Below are 20,605 nucleotides of genomic sequence, written 5' to 3' on the forward strand. Positions count from 1 at the left end.
TTCACTACATTATATATATTATGCATTATATTATCTCATTCAAAAAACAAATAAAAGACAAACAAAAAAGAAACTTATAAAAAATTTAAGCTCGTGATATATTCATTTTACACTATGGGATATTCATTTAATTTACAAATATATCCTTTTTATGTACTGATGTATATCAAACAAAAAAAATAAAGAAAAAACTTAAAAAATAATGACTTTTTGAATAAATACATACGAATAAAATAAAGAGAGAAATAAAAAACTAAACATTGGTATTCTTTGATTAAAAATATATGTATCCTATACAATAAAATTAATATACAATCTAAGTTTTTTGATTTTATTTCTTAATGGTATACCATATTATAGAAAATATATATACCATAATACAAAATGTATATACTACTGATAAAAAATTAGAAGAACAAGAAAATGAGCAGAGCTTCGTCGCTTTCGATTGTGAGGAATTAAGGGAAAATGATTAGATCCAACGAATAAATGGATGAGAGAAAAATATTTCATTACCTTTTACGAAAAATCACGATAATTTACCAAAAAAAAAATTGAAGAAATTTAAACTAACTGGAAAAAATAAGGAAAATGAGGCTTTGTCATTTAAATTTTCGAGCAGAACTTCTGTTTCTATATGGAGAAATGGAGAATGAATATAATGTTAATAATACCCTTATATAACTAAGATTATTTTAAGTACTAAAAAATAATAAAGATCATTAGCTATTAAATTTCACTAAAAAAAATAAATAAAAGACCATTCACTACTATTTCCTTTGAAAATACTCTTGGCATCTAAACATTAAAATGCCACGTAGCGCAGAGTGGAAAAGAGCCATTGGCTGAAATAATTTCTTGTTATATCGTGTAGCTCAAATCAATCCCATATTTTATATTTATTTAATATAAAATATGGATAATTGGGACCAAATAAAATAAAAAATAATAAACAAAAAATCCCATCCTCCTTCTCGGTCTTGGTGTCTCTCCTCTCCACCACTCAGCTGAGCTTCATGAGACACTCGGACTAAGACTCTCTGATTCCGTCTGACCTTCAAAATCCGTACAATTTTCTCGACTCGTCCATGGCGAAAACTCTAATCTCTTCACCTCCACCCTTCTTCGGCACGCCACTGCCTTTTCTCTCTCGCAACGGCACTTGTTGCCTTCCTCATCGTAAGCTATTAGCGGCAAGAGTAAGAGTTAGCCTCAATGAAATTCCTCCTATTCATTCCTTCGATTCCACTGTCGATTTCAGCGCTATTGCTACACGAGCGGAGAGCCTACTTTACACTCTCGCAGACGCCGCAGTCGCCGGGGACGCGGCCTCCGGTGCTTCTACCGATGCTGCCGCAGCTCAGAAGAGTGGTGGCTGGTTTGGCTTCATTTCCGACGGCATGGAATTTGTTCTCAAGGTAATTTCGACTTCACATGTCGAATATTGGTGGATTTATTTTTGTGAAAATTAGATGGTTTTGCTGGCTCAGGCTATTGGTTACCGTTGTGTTTAAATTGAATTATGGTAATTGGTGTGCTTGAGTTGTGTCAGATTTTAAAGGATGGACTTTCAGCTGTTCATGTGCCATATGCATACGGATTTGCTATTATATTGCTGACTGTTATTGTAAAAGTTGCCACACTTCCCCTGACAAAACAGCAGGTGGGTTGTTTATTCAGAATCTCAGATTATGATTAATCGAGCATTTAATAGTTTTCACTGTTATGATAAGGTGGTAAATGGTTTAACATGCAGGTGGAATCGACGTTAGCAATGCAAAACCTTCAACCAAAGCTTAAAGCTATTCAAGAAAGATACAAAGGCAACCAAGTGAGGCTATAGCTTTGTGTCTACATTTATTTCCAAACTCTTACAAGTGTATATTTTATCGTTTTCAAGTAAACTTTCTTTTTCTCTTATCTATCTATTCGTTTTTACTAATTCAAGGAAAGAATACAACTCGAGACCTCACGGTTATACAGGCAGGCTGGGGTTAACCCATTAGCAGGTATTCAATTTGTTTATTTATGTTGGTGTATATATATCTATCTGCACATGTTTAGTTTCACTCTCAAACATAAGAAACGGATATCACTCAGGGAGCTAATTTCTATTTAAGTTAATGTATACGGGTCTCTGCTTATGTTGAAAAGGGTTTGAGTCTTCTTGTGTCAGTTTGTTGCCAATTCAAAAGAACCACTGTCTCCTTATTTCAACTGAAATTCTGAGAGTTCTGTTTCTATCAGAAATTTTCTAATTGTCACTCTCATTATGTTTGCTTAACTTATTGCATCTTCAAAAATTGGTACACTGGTTTATGCTTACCAAAATTTTAACCACTTTAGTCATACTTTATCATAGGTTGCTTGCCGACTTTGGCCACTATACCAGTCTGGATTGGTCTTTACCAAGCTCTTTCCAATGTAGCCAATGAGGTACCACCTATTTTAAGTGATGTTGATGTATTTGTTATTTAAATGTTGAAATTTGAACCTGGCTGATTTTTTGCATTCCATTGTTTTATTAGGGAGTGTTGACGGAAGGTTTCTTTTGGATTCCATCATTGGGTGGCCCTACAACAATAGCTGCTAGACAGAGTGGATCCGGCATTTCTTGGCTTATTCCATTTGTGGTAATAAATCTCATGTTTTGACTCTTAATGCCAAATGATCCCAGAATCATATTCTTGTCTAGGGAGAAAGTGATTATAGAAACACAATAGACCAAGTATATGTGGGTGACTTGGGTGTTGATGATGATATGCTATGCATGCTCCTTACAATGCTTGTTCGTTTATAATAATGATTGCTCTGTAATCTATAAGTAGTAGGAAATTAATCTTTTGTCATGGTTTCTTATATACTTGTTTCCCTCGACAAATCTGATTCCCCTTTTCGTTTTAAGAATATTTTCTGGAAGTTTTCTGAAGTTTGACAAATCAATTTCTTTTTCTGTTCTTTTTTGAAACCCCATTGTTTTTTTAATTTTTTTTTATGGAAGCATTCTTAGCCTTGTATCAAAAATTTTAAGTTCTCCATAATTTGTATCACCAAAGTTTAACCTAAGCCTTTGCGTTTCTTTGTGAAGAATGGAGGTTAGGCTTTTTTTTTTCCTACAGAATTCAATGTAAATACTCTTACAACATGTTTCTTGCTGAACTTGTTTAGGACAACTCTTCTAATTTATGTTTAACTGGTGCGTGTTGAAGACAACAAGCTTATATGTGCCATATCTGTCTCATAATACTTGGTCTGTCATGCAGGATGGTCATCCACCACTGGGTTGGCATGACACAGCAGCATACCTAGTTTTACCAGTCCTCCTTGTTGCTTCTCAGTACGTTTCTATGGAGATCATGAAGCCTCCTCAGGTATAGACATGTCTTTCTGATCATTATCTGTCTTTTCCTCCCCCCCCCCCCCCCCCCCTTTTAATGTTTAAAAATCTCAAATATTACTTTGGCAGACTAATGATCCAGCTCAAAAAAACACTCTACTTGTATTCAAGTTTCTTCCGCTCTTGATTGGTTATTTCTCCTTGTCTGTACCCTCCGGGCTATCAATTTACTGGTTGGTTCTTCTGAACACACTCTTTTTAAATTTGTGTAAGCTAATATGAATGCATGCAAGTAGTACATTAGTTGTTTTTCCTACTGAGAGTACTAATAAATTTAAGAATGATCTCTCAACTTTTTTAAATTTCTCATTGTTTTAACTAAGGATGAAAACAAATTTGGAATTTGTTTCAACTATGAGACTACAATTGTATAGTTGCTATAGTTAGGGATTAGGAGCATGAAGGAATTTGTGCATTTATGTTAGTTGGGAGTTTGCAATAAAAAGCGAATTACCGACATTTGGTAACACTTTTACTTCTGAAATTTTTTAACACAAAAATGGAAGTAGAATTTATGTCTTTTAAATTTTGTTTTCAAAAACAAAAATATGTTATGTAATTACTTTTGTTTTTTAATTTTAAAAACAAAAAGCAAAACTGTATTTTGTAAATGTCTGGGCTATGAGTCCAGGTTCGGGTTCGGGTCAGATCGCGTTCGGGCTGGGTTGGGGTCCGGCTCTGGGTTCGGGCCGGGTCGAGGTCTGGGTTCGGGGCCATTGCTGGGGTCTGGATCCGGGGCTGTGGCGGCTGGGTTCGGGGTGTAAAATATTGATTAAAGAAAATACATATAGATTACAATTAAAAAAATTGTTTAAAATTTTTTTGAAAGTGACATATTTTTGTTCTGAAATTTCAAGTTTTTGATTCTCATTTTTCGAATTAAAAAGTAAAAACAGTTTTATAAAATATGTATTCTGAAAATATTTTCACTTTTTTAATTAGAAAAACAAAAAATTGATTAAAAAAGTGTTACAGAAGACACTCTAAGAATTTAGTTAGTAAAGTTAGATTTTAAGTAGTAGCACGACAATATTTATATGACTAAAATTATCACGTTACTTTACCTTCCATTTGTTGTAAACTTTAATTTCTACAGTTATTGTATGGCATTTTTCCAAGAATGCCAAATTAAATCTCCGTGGAAGCAATATATTGTGAACCTTGAATTAGATAAACACAAATACCATTATAATTATTTACATGAAGCAATTCTCTTTTTATGATGATTTATAAAATTTAACCATCATTTGTTAGGTTTACAAACAATGTTCTGAGCACCGCGCAACAGGTATGGCTGCGCAAATTAGGAGGTGCAAAGCCTGTTGTGAGTGAAAATGCAAGTGGAATTATAACAGCAGGTCGTGCAAAACGGTCTGGCTCTCAGCCAGACCGGTCGGGTGATAGGTTTGTATCTTGCCACAATGCATGCTAAAATTTATAACTCCTGCAAAAGTTTCTTACTTGGAAAGATGGTGCTCAACAGATTCAAACAGTTGAAAGAAGAAGACAAAAAGAAAAAACTTAACAAAGCTTTACCAGTAGAAGTTCAGACCTCTGCTTTGACTTATGATTCTGAGGATGGTTCAGATGAAGAGAACAATGACAAGGTAATATGAAACTACTGCTACTCGTTTAATTAACCTTTTTACAGTTATTTTTTTTTTTTTGTTTTTAAGATTTGTTTTCTGCTATGATAAGCTATTTACATGTGCTGATCTTCATAATGTATATGTATCTGTGTCTGCGTCTGCATACAAGTATTTGGTTGTGCATAAAAGAATACATTTTGCATTTTCAATCTTTGTTAAGTCGTGCATTTGATCGTGAATCCTCCAAATTACATAGTTGCTGAATGCAAAAGAGAGGACTACTTATTTTTTATTTTATTTTATTTTTTGAATGGAGAGGACTACTTATTTATGATCAAGAATAGGAAAATTTCATTTATGAATAGTATACTTCTATTTTTAGTTGTGACTGGTAAGCTGCTTGCCAATATATATATATATATATATATATATATATATATATAAATTTAATTCAGTCATTGTTGCAAATTGAATGAATTTGAAAAATATTTTCTCTACTACTAAACAGAGGGAGCCACATATGGATTTCTCACATAATGAAGCATTTGTTTGAGGAAGTATCACTATTTGTCTCATCAAGATACTAAGAGTAAATATTATTGTTTGTCTGTGTGTTGTGGACATTGTCCCACATAGAATAAATGGTAGAGAATTGAGCCATATATAAGAACATGGGCTACTCCACTCATTGCCAATTGGTTTTGAGATGATTATTTAGTTGACTTGTGTTATGTCTCTGATTATTCAAAGATCCATCTAAAACGAACATAAAGTAAAAAGAATATAGAAGCTTTTCAATTTCAAGCTACTCCCTTAATCTTGTTTCAATCTTTGTGCTGTAAAATTTATTTCAGTTATCTAGTTTGAGAAACTAATTCAATGTTTCCGATAGGGTGGTCGAGAAGAAGCTTATGCTTCTAATGTTAGCAAAGAGGTTCCTGATAATTCTCGGCCAAGGAGAAGTAAGCGGTCCAAACGAAAGCGTGCTGTATAAAAGATTAGTGATGTTTGTATTTTACGGTGAGTCTTGTATATCTCAGAAAAACGATATTTCTAATATGTAGATGCCAGTTTTGTGTTGGCTCATTCATTTTGAGATATAATGCTAATTGCACAAAGTAATAATATTCACTAGACTTTAAAATTCATATTTAAAGCATCATTTCTCATCACAGCTATTGTCTGTATTCTGTTAAAGCGAATATCATGTGGATTTCAGAATCCTTAAAACCTTATTGAAGATGAATATATCTTGTGAATATTTTATTAAAAGGAACTTTAAAATAATGAACAATTATAGAGAACCTTATTGCAGCAAGGAATAGGAAATAGAAATCAAGCAGTTTTCTTTATTGCAATTCTCATTCTCAGAGGATTTGGAAAGCAGAATTTGGAGTAAGTTTTCTTTCTTGATGGAGGGCTTAGCATAACCTAGAGCTTGTCACTGGGGATACATTCTCGTGTCCGAAGTTTGGTGAGCAGGTGTTTTGAATTGTCTCAGTCATTTCTGTGACCTTTTTGAATTATGTCTATTTGATTAGTTTTCCTATCCATTATCCATTAAGACGAATATATATATAATACATGCAAGAGAGTTAAACATATGAAGCCTTATTTTTCTCTTAGAAGAAAGGAGCATTATTCAGCAGTTGGTTCTGCTGCATTGCACATAATTTTAGAAACTCTTGATAGAATCTGAATATTGTATTTTGTGTCCTATCATTGCTTAAGATGGTGACTTCTGTAATTGGAGGCAGAAATGTATATTTTAACTTTAGTGTTGACAATTTAGTTGCTAAATGTAATTTTTAGAGAACAAATCATCAGTTGCATTCCATTTGTACAAGCATAATACCAGAATAATATGTTTTCCAGCCTAAATAAATACATCTGATGTAAAACTGTTAAAGGAAAATACTGATCCTTAGTCCTACACCATCTTGTCTCTCACCTGCATTTATCAGTTCATTGTCTGGATGGTGGACGATGATTCCCTACTGGGTTAGGTCCTGATCGTCTCATATGAGTCTTCTCTCCATTAACCTGTTTATTAATTGTAATGAGTTCAGGTACATGCATAACTCATTGAGAAAAATGGATGGTAACTACAATGTCACTTTTGGAAGAGATAAACTCACCCTAGCAGGTAGTACAAATCTGGTGTCAGACCTTGAGTTGGGCTGTGCAGGTTTGAATCTGAAGTGAACTGTTGCCAGCAATTGAGTCAGGTAATGCAAGTTAGAAACTGTTTACAATATTTTTGCCTCACATTTAATGCGATGAAAGAAAGCTTATATATTATACAAAATCCTGCACAACCCACTACAAGAACAGAACGTTGTATAGCTTGCCTGATTCAATATCTTGAACAGTAATGGTAGAGTGATAGTATTGGATAGCTACGAACAGGATGAATGCCAAGGAAAGTTGGATGAGAGTGCGGACTCCTCCCATGCTGGGCATGAGCCTGTGCATGCCTTGGTCAATAGGATAGGTTTAATATTACAAGCATTTATTTATAAGACACGTTTTTGGTAAGTAATCATAGCCGAAGTGGAAATTTTTGTAGGAGTGTTTATCTTCAATGAGTGCTTGGGTATCCTATGCCATTAGATATTGTATTGGTAAGATAGGAATATTGGCTGGTCTGTCATTGTGAGTTGACTTCTTCCCAGTTATCATTGCATCCATGATAGTTTAATTAAGTACCTCTCCTATTATTTCTTTTTAATTGTTCAGGCCATGCTGTGGGCAACTCGATTATTGGGGCCCACCGATGCATGTTTAGTTACCATGTCTACCTAGAGTTTGTTCTTTTGTCATTATTCTAGGTAAACCATGAGACTTCCATGCCTTTTAAAGTAGTTGGATTTTCTCTGTTCGTTTTGTTGGTTTGTTTATACTTCATCTTCATGTGAGCTGAAATTGGAAAACAAGTAGACTGATTCATATTGAAGTGAAACTAACAATTGTGTTCTATGTTGCATATTTTTCTCCAATTACAAATAGCTTTGTATAAACCAATGTAAGGATGTGCATCAGCATCATTTGTTTGTCTCGAATTAACTTCGTATTTCGTTCAACAAAAACAGAAAAAGAAAAAAACAACTTGGTGATTTCTATAGCTGTCTTTTTGTGCAGGAGTGGCTTGTACTCAATTATTTATTTGTTTATTTTACTAGAAATGTTGAGTAGAGCAGAAGTGCCTGAGGGGAAATCATTTCCATTATAGTGCTTATGCTCGATTTGCTTGTTGACTTTGCTGCTGATACATGACTTCTTTTTTTGCTGGAAGCTAATACGACTTAAAATATTGTAGACTCAATCCAGATGAGTTGCCATGAGATATTTTTGTCTTCTTAATTCAGAAAATAAATTGAACCTTACCTACAAGTTCATCGAATTACACCCAATAAAGGCGTAACTCCATTTGCATGGTGGATTATAAGATCTTCTATAGTTTCATTGTATCAGGGAGACAATTGAACATAAAAATTGGTATCAAGTAGTACACTAATTTTCATCCTATTTTTTTTCCTTCTTCTAATGCGCTACTCTTTCTCTTTTATAATTACATAATTATTGTACATTACGATTTTTTCCGGAAATCGATTAAGAAACTTTAAATTAATGAATTTTAGTCCACAAATCAGTAAAATTTAGTAATTGATGCCTTGACCTCTTTGTTTAAAATCACTCTATACCACTACACTAAACACTGTTTGCCACCCTTTTCCGTGAGTACGTAGAGGAGACATTTTTATTGAATTTGTTAAGAATACAACAAACCTTTTGTGAGTACGTAGAGGAGACATTTTATTGGATTTGTTAGGGATACAACAAACCAGTGAATAGATTCCGGTTAGAAATTAATTTTCTGTTATTTTCAGTTATTATTTTATAACAGAATTACTTTGCGAAGTTATATTTGGGAATACATGATGAAGCTAACTACTAGAAATGGTCCCAAATTGGTTAGCTGTGCCTTTTGCTTCCTGAGACTCCTAGGTGGGAGGTCTAGGCTTTAAACTTGTTTGATCATGTTCCATCCTTCGGGATCGTTGTATTTTTTACATTCTTGGAAGGTAATTTCGAGCTAGTCTTGGATTGTTATGCTCTAGTTGTATTTGGGCTTGACATGCCCCTTGCTGTCTTATTGGGACCCATTTATGAAGGCACGTCTCTTACTGTTAGAAAATATACATATAATCTTCTTTTGGAAATTTTTAATTACATACAAAATTATTAAACTATTAGTATATATAACCTTAAGGAAACTAATATAACATCTAACGTGACATATTCGATGGATTCTGTCGTTGCTTGAGTCCTTTGCTCTAGTGACTGATGCTTCAGTGGTATCAGGCAGGGGTTTTGTTAGTTTTTTTGGGGGGGGGGGGGGAGGGATGATACGGGTGTGGTTTGGTTGGCGTGGTCATTTGGTGTAGGTGATTTTTCTGTTAATGTGGCGAAGTTGCTTGCCAATGGTTAGGTTTGTCTCTTCTGCATCAATGTAGTTTTCGTATCTCCCTTATTAATAGTTGATTCTATAGTGGTAATTGGTTGGATGAATAAACTTCACATATTGGTGTTCAGTCATTTTATTAGATGTTTATTCTTTATTAGTTGCTGCTGGTGGTGGTGCTTGCAGCGATGTTCCGCGTTCGGTAAATGGTGTTGCTCACATACTGACAACTTCTGTTACTAATTTAGGAGATTATGTTTGGATGGATACTTGTTCACGATTTTGAGTTCTTCTATAACAATAGATTTAGTTCAATGAATTATATCTTTCTCTAAAAAAAAAAAATCTAATGTGTCATGTCATCCCATAATACTGGAAAGAAACCATAGTGCCCAAACTTGGAATCTGCTTCAATAAATTCACCCAATTGCACATTTAACTTTGTTAATTGTTGACAATGCAACTAATGTGTAACTAAATGAGAAAACACAATTGTCCTTTTTTTTAAAAAAAAAAAAAAAAAAAAAGTGGGAAAATTTTGATGGTGCGGTATCAAAGGTAATAGTTCAAATTAACAAGAGAAAATTATATTTATAGCATGTGAATTATGTATATACTTTAATCAAACAAACAAAAAAGATACTTGCATTATATTTAAAAAAAATGTAGTAGAGAAAATTTATTTTTTTTTATTTATTTATATTTTACGTAATAAATTAAAAAAAAAAACTATAAAATTACCTTTTATATATAATATATACCAAATAACTAAATTTAATTCTCTAAAAATAACCCAAATTTAAAGTAGAGTTATTAACTAAAGATTAATTTGCGGCATAACTTCTATAAGTGTTTAGTTTATTGCAACTAACCCTTAATTTAAAATTTTAGTGGTAAAACCCTCTAAATTTGTGTTCTATTAGCAGTTTAACAATTCCATCCATTTTTAGTTATTAACTTTCATATTGAAATGTCTACGTATACACAGTGTACGCGGCACAATTTTATTAGTCCATATAAATAATTATTTTAAAAAAATTGAAATTAGGAAAATAAATAAATTTTGAAATAAAAAAATATAAAACATAATTAAATAAAAAACTGAAGAAAAAAAATCCTAATTTTGAAACCTAAATTATCGCACCCTCTCCCTCTCAGCCGCATCTCCCACCTTCTCCCTGTGCTCAACCTGTGTTCAATATCGCACCTCTCTCCCTCTGTTCATTATCACACAGCCACCCATTCGACCACCTCAAAAACCAATCCACGACCAAAATGGAAGCTAAACCACCATTTGAATAATCCCCATGACCCAAAAACCCTAACCTGATTGTCTCTGTCCATCCACGGCCAACCCCAAACCACCATCCTATTTCTTTCTTTCTTTCTCTCTCTGCGTTTAGCTCGGCCCAACGCCGGAGGGTTGTCTCCGTCCATCCACGGCCAAAATGGAAGCCACAAATGGCTTCCCAAGTCGTCCGAGGAAGAGAACGATTGTCGATGCTCTTCTCCTTCTGGTGCTGGTGCGTGCACATGCGAGAGAGAGAATATAGTGAGTGGTGGGGTGGGGGTTTCTAGGAGCAAAGACCTCCGTCGTGGTCTTGGTTCAAGAAGACGGTGATCGGTGATCGAAGGAATAACAAATAACTGTGAAAGAGGGTGATGGTTTGTGAGTAGGATGTAGAGAGACAAAGAGTGCTGGTTTGTGCTTCTTAGGAAATTAGGGTTTTCTAAAAAAGAAAAGGAAGAAAGAAGGAGAAAGAAAAAATTATTTTTTTAAAAAAAAAAAATTAAGATTTATTTTAAATTTTAAATTAATTTACTTTTAAAAATTTTATTTAAAAAATATATATACATGGACCAATAATATTATTTCACGTCTACACTGTGTCCACGTGAGTAGTCTAACAGAACACGAGTTTAGGGGTTTTACCACCAAAATTTTAGTATTGGGAGTTAGTTGCAATATACTAAACACTAATGGAAGTTATGCCGCAAATTACTCTTAATTAAAATAAATTTATTAATTTGTATACATTTTGATAATTTTCAAGTTTGTTTAAATAAATTAAAAGTAATAATAGAATTACTTTTCAATGTTTTCATACATAACATGATATCAATCAATTAAATTTTAAAATAAATTTCCTTAAAAAAAGAAATTTGAAATATTAACTAAAATAGGAATTTTGGTAGATGGTAATTAATCTATATATTTATATAAAGAAAATTTCAAAAAGTATTAAGTGGTATTCTATATGATTTTTTTTTTTTACTAATTTTTGAGGCATTATATATATTTATAATGCTATTTCTAATTTTTTGTTCTTTTTACACTTATCTATTTTTTTCCATTTTTTAAGTTTTTGCTAAGTTTTATTTTTTTTTAATTTATTAATATTCTATTAATAATAGTCTAAACATTGTTATATATTGATATTCATTTATTATAGTACTCATGGTATTATTTAGAGATAATTATATAAGGCACCATTTTTTGTAAAAATATTATATTTTTATGTTTAAATATTTTTTTTACTTTTTTACAGGTTTTCATAGAAACAACACGAAAACAACAAGAAAATTACATAAAAGTAATATGAAAATTGGATAATGGTGTGCCTAAAGGGAACCTCCTATACTATGACACGGCTAACTGGAACTTTTTAGAACACCTTCTGACTGGTTTGAACTTCCCTACCAGGTTCACAAATTGGATATTGGTCTGCCTAAAGGGAACCTCCTATACTTTGATGATGAAAGGGCGACTTCAAGGGAACTTTAAAGGGAAGAAGGATCTAAGGCAAGGTGACCCGATGTCACCTTTGCTCTTTATTCTAATAATGGAGTATTTGACTAGAAGGCTCAAAATGGAGGCTAAGGAGAAAACCTTCAAGCATCACCCTATGTGCAAAAGTCTAAACCTAATTAGTTTATGTTTTGCTGATGAGTTGATTCTCTTTTGCAAGGGCTCAAAACAAGATGCACATCACATTAAAGTGGCACTTGATGATTTTAGCTAAACAACAAGGCTGGTTGCTAATTTAGCTAAGTCCCAAGTGTTTTTTAGGCGTGTTCAAGATGTAGATAAACAAGCTATTTTGGAAGACATTCAGCTAGAGGAGGGTACCTTTCCTCTTAAATACTTAGGGGTCCCTATGAGACCAACTAAGTGGAAAAAAGTAGACCGTGAAATCATCATTCAAAAGATAAAGCAAAGATTGATGACTTGGGCAACTAGGCACCTATCCTTTGCAGGTAGAATACAACTTATTCATTCTGTGTTGTTAGGTCTTCGAAACTACTGGGTGTATATTTCCATTCTTCCTCAAAGCATTGTTAATGAAGTGGAGAAGCTCTGTAGGGATTTCCTGTGGGGAGTCAAGGGTAACAAGAGCAAAATACACATAGCCTCTTGGGAAAAAATCTACTATCCTAAATCTCATGGAGGGCTTGGGTTTAGGGATAGTGCTAACTGGAATAGAGTAATTCTTACCAAGTATCTTTGGGCTGTGATGAACAAACATGACTTGCTATGGGTCATGTGGGTTAATGTGGTGTATTTGAAGAACACAAATATATGGGACTACAATCTTACCACGGATGTGAGCTGGTACTGGCAAAAGTTGTGTCATTTAAGGGTAAGATTTACTGCTGCAACTCTTACTGTTGCAGGTAAAAATGGTAAAATCAGTCTAGCTGTTGTGTATAACAGCACTTTGCAGGTGGAAAAAGTCTACTATAATGAAGCAGTTTGGTACAGGAGCAACCTTTTGAAGCATATGTTCATGTTATGGCAGGTGATTAATAATTAATTGCTAACCAAGGATAAGTTTTTCAGATTCAAATTGCTCTGGAAAATATTAATTGTCCTATTTGCAATGCTGAGATTGAGAGCCATAAAACCTATATTTTGAATGTATTTTCTCAAAGTAAGTGGTAACTGCTGTCTTTGATTGGCTCGGGGTCTAGGCTTTGGCCTTTGAATTTTGATGGTTGGCTTAGTTGGTGTTGGAACAGGGGCAAAGCAGAGCATGAGTGTGACAGTCAGTAGTCCCATGATCCGTAAGGGGAAACACAGGGTAAGCTGTGTAATCTCACACCGCCTGGGGAAGGTTAAGTGGGATGATTCTGAGACTATGTAGGTATGGGACTACACAGTTGAAGAGAGCTTAAATGGATTGATTGGTACTACCTATATCAACAAGGTGCATCTTGTTTTTCGGTAGCCCATCTCGAAAGAACTCAACAGTTAAGCGTGATTGGCCTGGAGCAATTTCAGGATGGGTGACCTCCTGGGAAGTTTTCCCAGGAAGCGTGTGAGTGAGGACAAAGCATGCTGGAAACACTCGTGTTGGTCTGTAGGGTCAGTCGTCAATCCAGGAAGCAGCCAGAGTGGCGTACTCGTGTATAAGAGCCATTCATTCCGTGGGTGTAAGGACCCAATGGAGGCTTGAAGCGGGGACGTTACAAATGGTATCAGAGCCTTGACCCAGCCGGAAGTGTGGTCGACGAGGACGTCGGACCCCGTAAGGGGGGGTGATTGTGACAGTCAGTAGTCCCGTGATCCGTAAGGGGAAACACCGGGTAAGCTGTGCAATCTCACACCGCCTGGGGAAGGTTAAGTGGGATGATTCTGAGACTGTGTAGGTATTAGACTACACAGTTGAAGAGAGCTTAAATGGATTGATTGGTACTACCTATATCAACAAGGTGCATCTTGTTTTTCGGTAGCCCATCTCGAAAGAACTCCACAGTTAAGCGTGCTTGGCCTGGAGCAATTTCAGGATGGGTGACCTCCTGGGAAGTTTTCCCAGGAAGCGTGTGAGTGAGGACAAAGCATGCTGAAAACACTCGTGTTGGTCTGTAGGGTCAGTCGTCAATCCAGGAAATAGCCAGAGTGGCGTACTCGTGTATAAGAGTCATTCATTCCGTGGGTGTAAGGACCCAATGGAGGCTTGAAGCGGGCACGTTACAATGAGCATCTACTATGCATGTCTTGCACCGTGTGTCTACAGTATTTGGAGGAACCGAAACAATTGTATACATGAAAATTTCTCTTTTACTACTTTGTATATAGTCAATGAGATGAAAGTTGTTATAAAAAATAGGTTGTATAGCTTACAAAAGGAAAAATTAAGTCTGGATGTTAGGAAGATGATTTCTTTTTTATTAAATTGATTGATTGTAGGTTATTGTGAGTAGGCTGGCTGTTTACCTTGGTTGGTTGTGTATTTGGTGGTTGATTAATGAAATCATTTCCTTGATAAAAAAAAAATAAAATCAATTTAAATATTAATTTTCTTTTATTTAATTAAATGTATTAAACATTAGAAACAAATAATTAAGTATCTTGAATAAAATCAACTTAATTATTAATTCTAATTTAATATCTACAAAAATATTCTAATTTAATTTGATATAAAATTAATAAAAATTAATTTTTAACTAAAATTAATTTTTCTAATTAATTAAATATTAGAAAATATAATTTAGTTACTAGAAATAACACTCTAGAATTTATTTCATTAAACTAAGTGTGTATTTCTAAATTAATTTAAACTAATCTAATGAAAAAATTAATTTCATTTGTTTTAAAATTAATTATGTTGCTAATTAATTTCATTTGTTTTAAAACAATTGTATACATGAAAATTTCTCTTTTACTACTTTGTATATAGTCAATGAGATGAAAGTTGCTATAAAAAATAGGTTGTATAGCTTACAAAAGGAAAAATTAAGTCTGAATGTTAGGAAGATGATTTCTTTTTTATTAAATTGATTGATTGTAGGCTATTGTGAGTGGGCTGGCTGTTTACCTTGGCTGGTTGTGTATTTGGTGGTTGATTAATGAAATCATTTCCTTGATAAAAGAAAATAAAATCAACTTAAATATTAATTTTCTTTTATTTAATTAAATGTATTAAACATTAGAAACAAATAATTAAGTATCTTGAATAAAATCAACTTAATTATTAATTCTAATTTAATATCTAAAAAAATATTCTAATTTAATTTGATATAAAATTAATAAAAATTAATTTTTAACTAAAATTAATTTTTCTAATTAATTAAATATTAGAAAATATAATTTAGTTACTAGAAATAACAATCTAGAATTTATTTCATTAAACTAAGTGTGTATTTCTAAATTAATTTAAACTAATCTAATGAAAAAATTAATTTCATTTGTTTTAAAATTAATTATGTTGCTAATTAATTTTAATTAGGTTAAACTAATATAATTAATCTAATACATTTATTTCAATAAGGCAAATGGGCCTTCACAGTTGGGGTGATTCATATATGGGAAGACTGAGTTCAGTTTGTCGTACCGACTACTATGGCCCCCTAACTTTCACACAAGGCCCAAAAGAGAGAAATGTAGCCATTAATTAAATACTTGTTATTCATTGAATATGCCCAATACTAATTGGGCCTAAATAAAACTATCAAGGTGATATTTTTATTTTAGCAACCTAGTCCATTTAAAGGAAAAAAAAAACATAAATGGGCTTCCTATATGCATCTAAGCTCAAAAGTAAACATGTAAGCTGACACATGTTAAATGATTTGGATGGTCCCTATCATGTTACTAGGTTTATTACAAATGAAAGAAATTACAAAATTTACCTGTTACAAATTATTTATATGTATTATTGACAATTAAACTATGATTAAAATCCGATCATTGGATATGTCTACAAGTTAATCATAATAATTTAGATCAAATAAATAATATGTTTGTAAAAAAAATGAATAAATAATTAAGCAAACATTCAAACATGTAACAATATCTGGAAAGTATGTTAAGATATTTCTATTTTAAAATAAAATATTTAAAAAATATCTTAACTAGAATTTAAATTTAAGTTGTTAGAAAATATTTAAAAAATATTTAAAATCATACAAACCCTAAAATATCTTAAATTCAAATTTAAAATTTAAATATCCAACTAATTTTCAAATATTCAGTTTATTTAAATAATTTAAATTAATTAAATATCTCATAAGATAATATAACATAATATCTTTATTAAAAAAATTGAATATTTCTAATATTATATTTCAAATCTTATAATTTAATAATTTAAATTTAACAAAATAAACAATTTGAAAATAGGATATTTTGATGGTTATGATAGTATCAATTTTATTTAAATAAAATAAATAAAATAAAATATCCCAAATTAGAAAATTTTATGATAAGAAAACCCTAAAATATCCATTCAAACCGAAATTAACAATTTTCAAAAAATTTCATGTTATTGTGACCTAAAATATAAATTTTTAATTAAGATAAATATCCAATAAGATAAAATATCAAAACTAACATTTTTCTAATCTTATAATTTAAATTTTTTAAAAACTTATACGGTTAACATTTTGAAACTCTAACTAGATTATCTTTAAGTTTTATTAATATTTTAATGTCAGTTACAATTTTGCCATTTTATTCAATAATTTATCCTTTCTTTCATAAATTCCATATTTTTCAATTTTAGTCATTTAAATGTCAAAACTATTTATTTATTAATTAAAGTTAATTATCAAATAAAATTTTTATTTAATTTATTTATTAATTAGACTTAATAAAGTCTCTTAATTAATAAATAAATCTTAAAAACTCTCTTTTCTTCACAGTTAAGCCCTTGTTTAGTGAAAATTCATAAATAAAACATAGTTTAATTTTAGAATTATTATTGATTAATTAAAATAAATTAATTGAGTGTTACAAGCAGTATCATCTCAACTAGTGTGTGGACCTAGGCCTATATAACAAATCTTCCAATAAGTAGATCTAGAATTTACCAAGTAAATTTTCTAACTTATTAATTCCTCCTTGTGCCACTGTAGATTCGGAACTGCACTCTTAGTTATATAGAACACTCTATATGTTCAACGATATAGATAGGCTATAAATTATCCATCATTCTAATCCAAATAATCAAAGATCCTCTATAGATGATTTACATCGAGTAGGGACAAGTTTACCGTTCCACCCCTCAATGTATTTTATCCTTAAAACACTTAGCTTCCTATAAATGATATTTCAGTAAACTAATATAATTACTAAAATAAGAGCTCTTCTATTTATCTCCATTAAGCCAAGCTCGAAGAAAATCATCATTTCACTTTTATGTCCAGATAGAAGCTATAGATTCCGTATCAATGATTAGCGCTCCCACTCAATTGTACTATCATGTTCTCAAGATGTATGTGTTTCCCAAACCAATAGGTTGGCTTTAACTAACAACTCTAAGAACATACATAACACTCTTGAGATCGAATCTAACCATGTTAAGATTAAGATCTTTTGATCTAAGATCAACCAGTGATATTGACTTAGAAAGATAGAACGGTAAGATTATAATATCTTTACCAAGATCAAAATCGGTCCCAGTCCAATATATAATCCATGCATCTGATACTAGTATACTTTACCAATGTCTTGGAAAGAACATAACACTTATCCAAGGTGTAACTAAAGTTTATCACTGACTATCACATTAGTGTAAATCTAGTGCGCTGATGAATCATGGGACATAATCTTTTGAAAAAAATAATCACAATTACCTTCCACTGTGTTGACATCACTATAATTGTGAATTATAATATGTTTTGGATTTAATAGAAATTGTATATTAAACCATAAACATGAGTAATATATGTAAACATAAATGATTTCTAATCTTATATTGATAACATATAAGATTATATTAAAATAGATTTTATTTATGGCATAAAATCCCAACAACGGGGCCTACCAAATTATTAATTACCCTCGATACCAAAAATGAACTTATAGCTCTAGAGTCAAACAATACAATATAATAAGAGTTGTTAATAAGAAGCTAACCTGTTCCTACTGAAGGACTGGCGGCCGCATTTACTTGTGTAATGGTAAACACCCAGATTAAAGTGGTATTTTCCTCTTGCTCCAGTTCCTCTCCTTTCAGTACAGGACAATCTTTCTTATAGTGGCTTACAAAACTGCATTGAAAACACTCCTTACGATTACATTCTCCTGAATGATGCTTCTTATAGTGAAAGCACTCTAGAAAAGTATAATGTCTTCCAAACCCACCTTATAAACTACCTTGACCTTATGTCCCCCAAAACCTCTTATTCTTACTCGAGCTCACCAATGTCGATGCAGGTTTCCTCTTTTGTTCAACAAAGGAGTCACTACCACCTGTACTATAATTGGAAGTAAGAGGAGCAGTGATCCCACCATCTTCTAAAATCCCTTGAGGCCTTAAAAAAAATTCTGTAGGGCTCTCAGTTTAAAGAGCATTCTTCATATCTAGCTTTCCCTAAAGGACTGGAGGTCCTTGCATCCAAAGTCTCCCATACAATGATTCCATTTGCTTACCAGCCATACTCTATTCTGTTGGTAACACTAGAACAAAAATGATTGGAACTTGAGGTCAATGTACTGTTGGGCTTTCTGCTTTAAATAAAACTCATTTTAATATAATCAAATTTACTAATTAATAAAATATCAGAAATCATTCTATATTGCATGGTTCACATGATTTATTTTATGATTATGTTTAATGTATAAATTCTATTAAGTCTAGAACATATATATTTGTTAATGATTATAACGCCGTCAGCATAGTGGAATATAATTATGATTATATGTTCAAAAGTTTAATTCCCATGATTTGCCAATTCACTGAATTTAGACTGACATGATAATCGGTGATAAGGTATACTTACACCTTGTATAAGTGTTATGTCCTTTCCAGGACATTGGCAAAGTTTACCAGTATCGGATGTATGGAGTATACATTGGATTTGACTGATATTGAACTTGGATAAGATACTATAACTTACCGTTATATCTTTCTACGTCAATATCACTGATTGATCTTAGGTCTATAGATCTTAATCCTGATATGGTTAGGTTCAACTTAGTTGTATTATTTATGTTCTTCAAGTTGTTCGTAAGAACTAACCAATGGTTCTGGTAGATATTTACATTTTGGGAACATGGTAGTTCAATTGAGTGGGAGCGCTAATCATAGATATGTAATCTATAGCTTCTATAAATATTTAGAAGTGAAACGATGATTTCCTTTGAGCTTGGCTGAATAGAAATAAATAATTGAGATCTCATTTCAGTAATTATATTAGTTTACTAAAATATCATAAATAGGTAGCTAAGTGTTTTAAGGATAAAATACATTGAAGGGTAGAACGATAAATTTGTCCCTTTCGATGTAGATCATCTTTAGAGGATCTTTGACTAGTAGGATTGTAACAATGGATAATCAAAATGTATCTATATCTTGGTACATATAGAGCGTTCTATATAATTGAGAGTGCAATTTAATTCCAAATCTATAGTGGCGTAAGGATGAATTAATATGTTAAGAAATTTACTTGGTAAATTCTAGATCTACTTGTTGAAAGCTCGGTTATATAGGCCCATGGTCCCCTCACTAGCTGACATAATACTGCTTGCAAACTCAGTCAATTGATTTTAATTAATTAATTTTAATTCTAAAATTTGACTATGTCTTAATTTTCACTAAGCACGGGCTTAATTGTGAAAAAAGAGGTTTTGGGGTTAATTTATTAATTAAGAGACTTTGCATGGTCTAATTAATAAATAATATAAATAAAAATTTTATTTGATAATTAATTATAATTATTAAATAAATAGTGTTGGCATTTATAGGATTGAAATTAGAAATATGGTATTATTGAAAGAAGAATAAGTGATTGAAATAAAGTGGCAAAATTGTAGCTAGAAAATGGTCCATTAAGTGGCCGGCCACTCTAGTGATTTTTGCCTAATATTATATATTATTTTAATCCACATAATTCAAGCCTAAGCCCTAGTTGAAACAATATATAAGGAACTTGATGCTCTCATCGTATCCAACACTTTTCAACCTGCCAAATCTAGTTTCTAACTCTGTCAAACAACTAGTAGATGAGAGACACCCTCTATATTGATTTCAAAACCTTCTTCATTATTCTTCATCATATTCGAGCCTTAGTGATAGAGTGCCATGCCCTCAAATATCAGGTCAAGTACTCAATCATAGTGCAGAAGACAATGGTCACCAAACCCGAAAGAGAGAAAGAGATCCAGGCTCAGATCTTGATAATACTCTGCAATAGAAAGGAACAAGGGTT

The 20,605-nt window shown here is 32.2% G+C and overlaps 2 protein-coding genes across 2 annotated transcripts; one reads left to right on the plus strand and one right to left on the minus strand.

Moving 5' to 3' along the window:
- Window positions 1–887: 887 nt before the first annotated feature.
- Window positions 888–6,158, plus strand: LOC115719379 (inner membrane protein PPF-1, chloroplastic). Its single transcript, XM_030648398.2, has 11 exons — window positions 888–1,418; window positions 1,553–1,663; window positions 1,757–1,831; window positions 1,949–2,009; window positions 2,363–2,436; window positions 2,529–2,633; window positions 3,264–3,371; window positions 3,467–3,570; window positions 4,652–4,801; window positions 4,881–5,004; window positions 5,879–6,158. The coding sequence occupies exons 1-11, from the start codon at window positions 1,089–1,091 to the stop codon at window positions 5,978–5,980; spliced, it is 1,344 nt and encodes a 447-aa protein (XP_030504258.2). The 5' UTR covers window positions 888–1,088; the 3' UTR covers window positions 5,981–6,158.
- Window positions 6,159–6,791: 633 nt separating this feature from the next.
- On the minus strand, window positions 6,792–8,618 carry LOC115719380 (CLAVATA3/ESR (CLE)-related protein 46). Its single transcript, XM_030648402.2, has 3 exons — window positions 7,338–8,618; window positions 7,125–7,192; window positions 6,792–7,029 (listed from the first exon to the last, which is right to left on the minus strand). Exons 1-3 carry the CDS (start codon window positions 7,459–7,461, stop codon window positions 6,952–6,954), a joined length of 270 nt encoding a protein of 89 aa, XP_030504262.2. The 5' UTR covers window positions 7,462–8,618; the 3' UTR covers window positions 6,792–6,951.
- Between the last annotated feature and the right edge of the window lie 11,987 nt (window positions 8,619–20,605).

Source organism: Cannabis sativa, chromosome 2 (genome assembly GCF_029168945.1).
Source record: "Cannabis sativa cultivar Pink pepper isolate KNU-18-1 chromosome 2, ASM2916894v1, whole genome shotgun sequence".
In the NCBI taxonomy this organism is placed as follows: Eukaryota; Viridiplantae; Streptophyta; class Magnoliopsida; order Rosales; family Cannabaceae; genus Cannabis; species Cannabis sativa.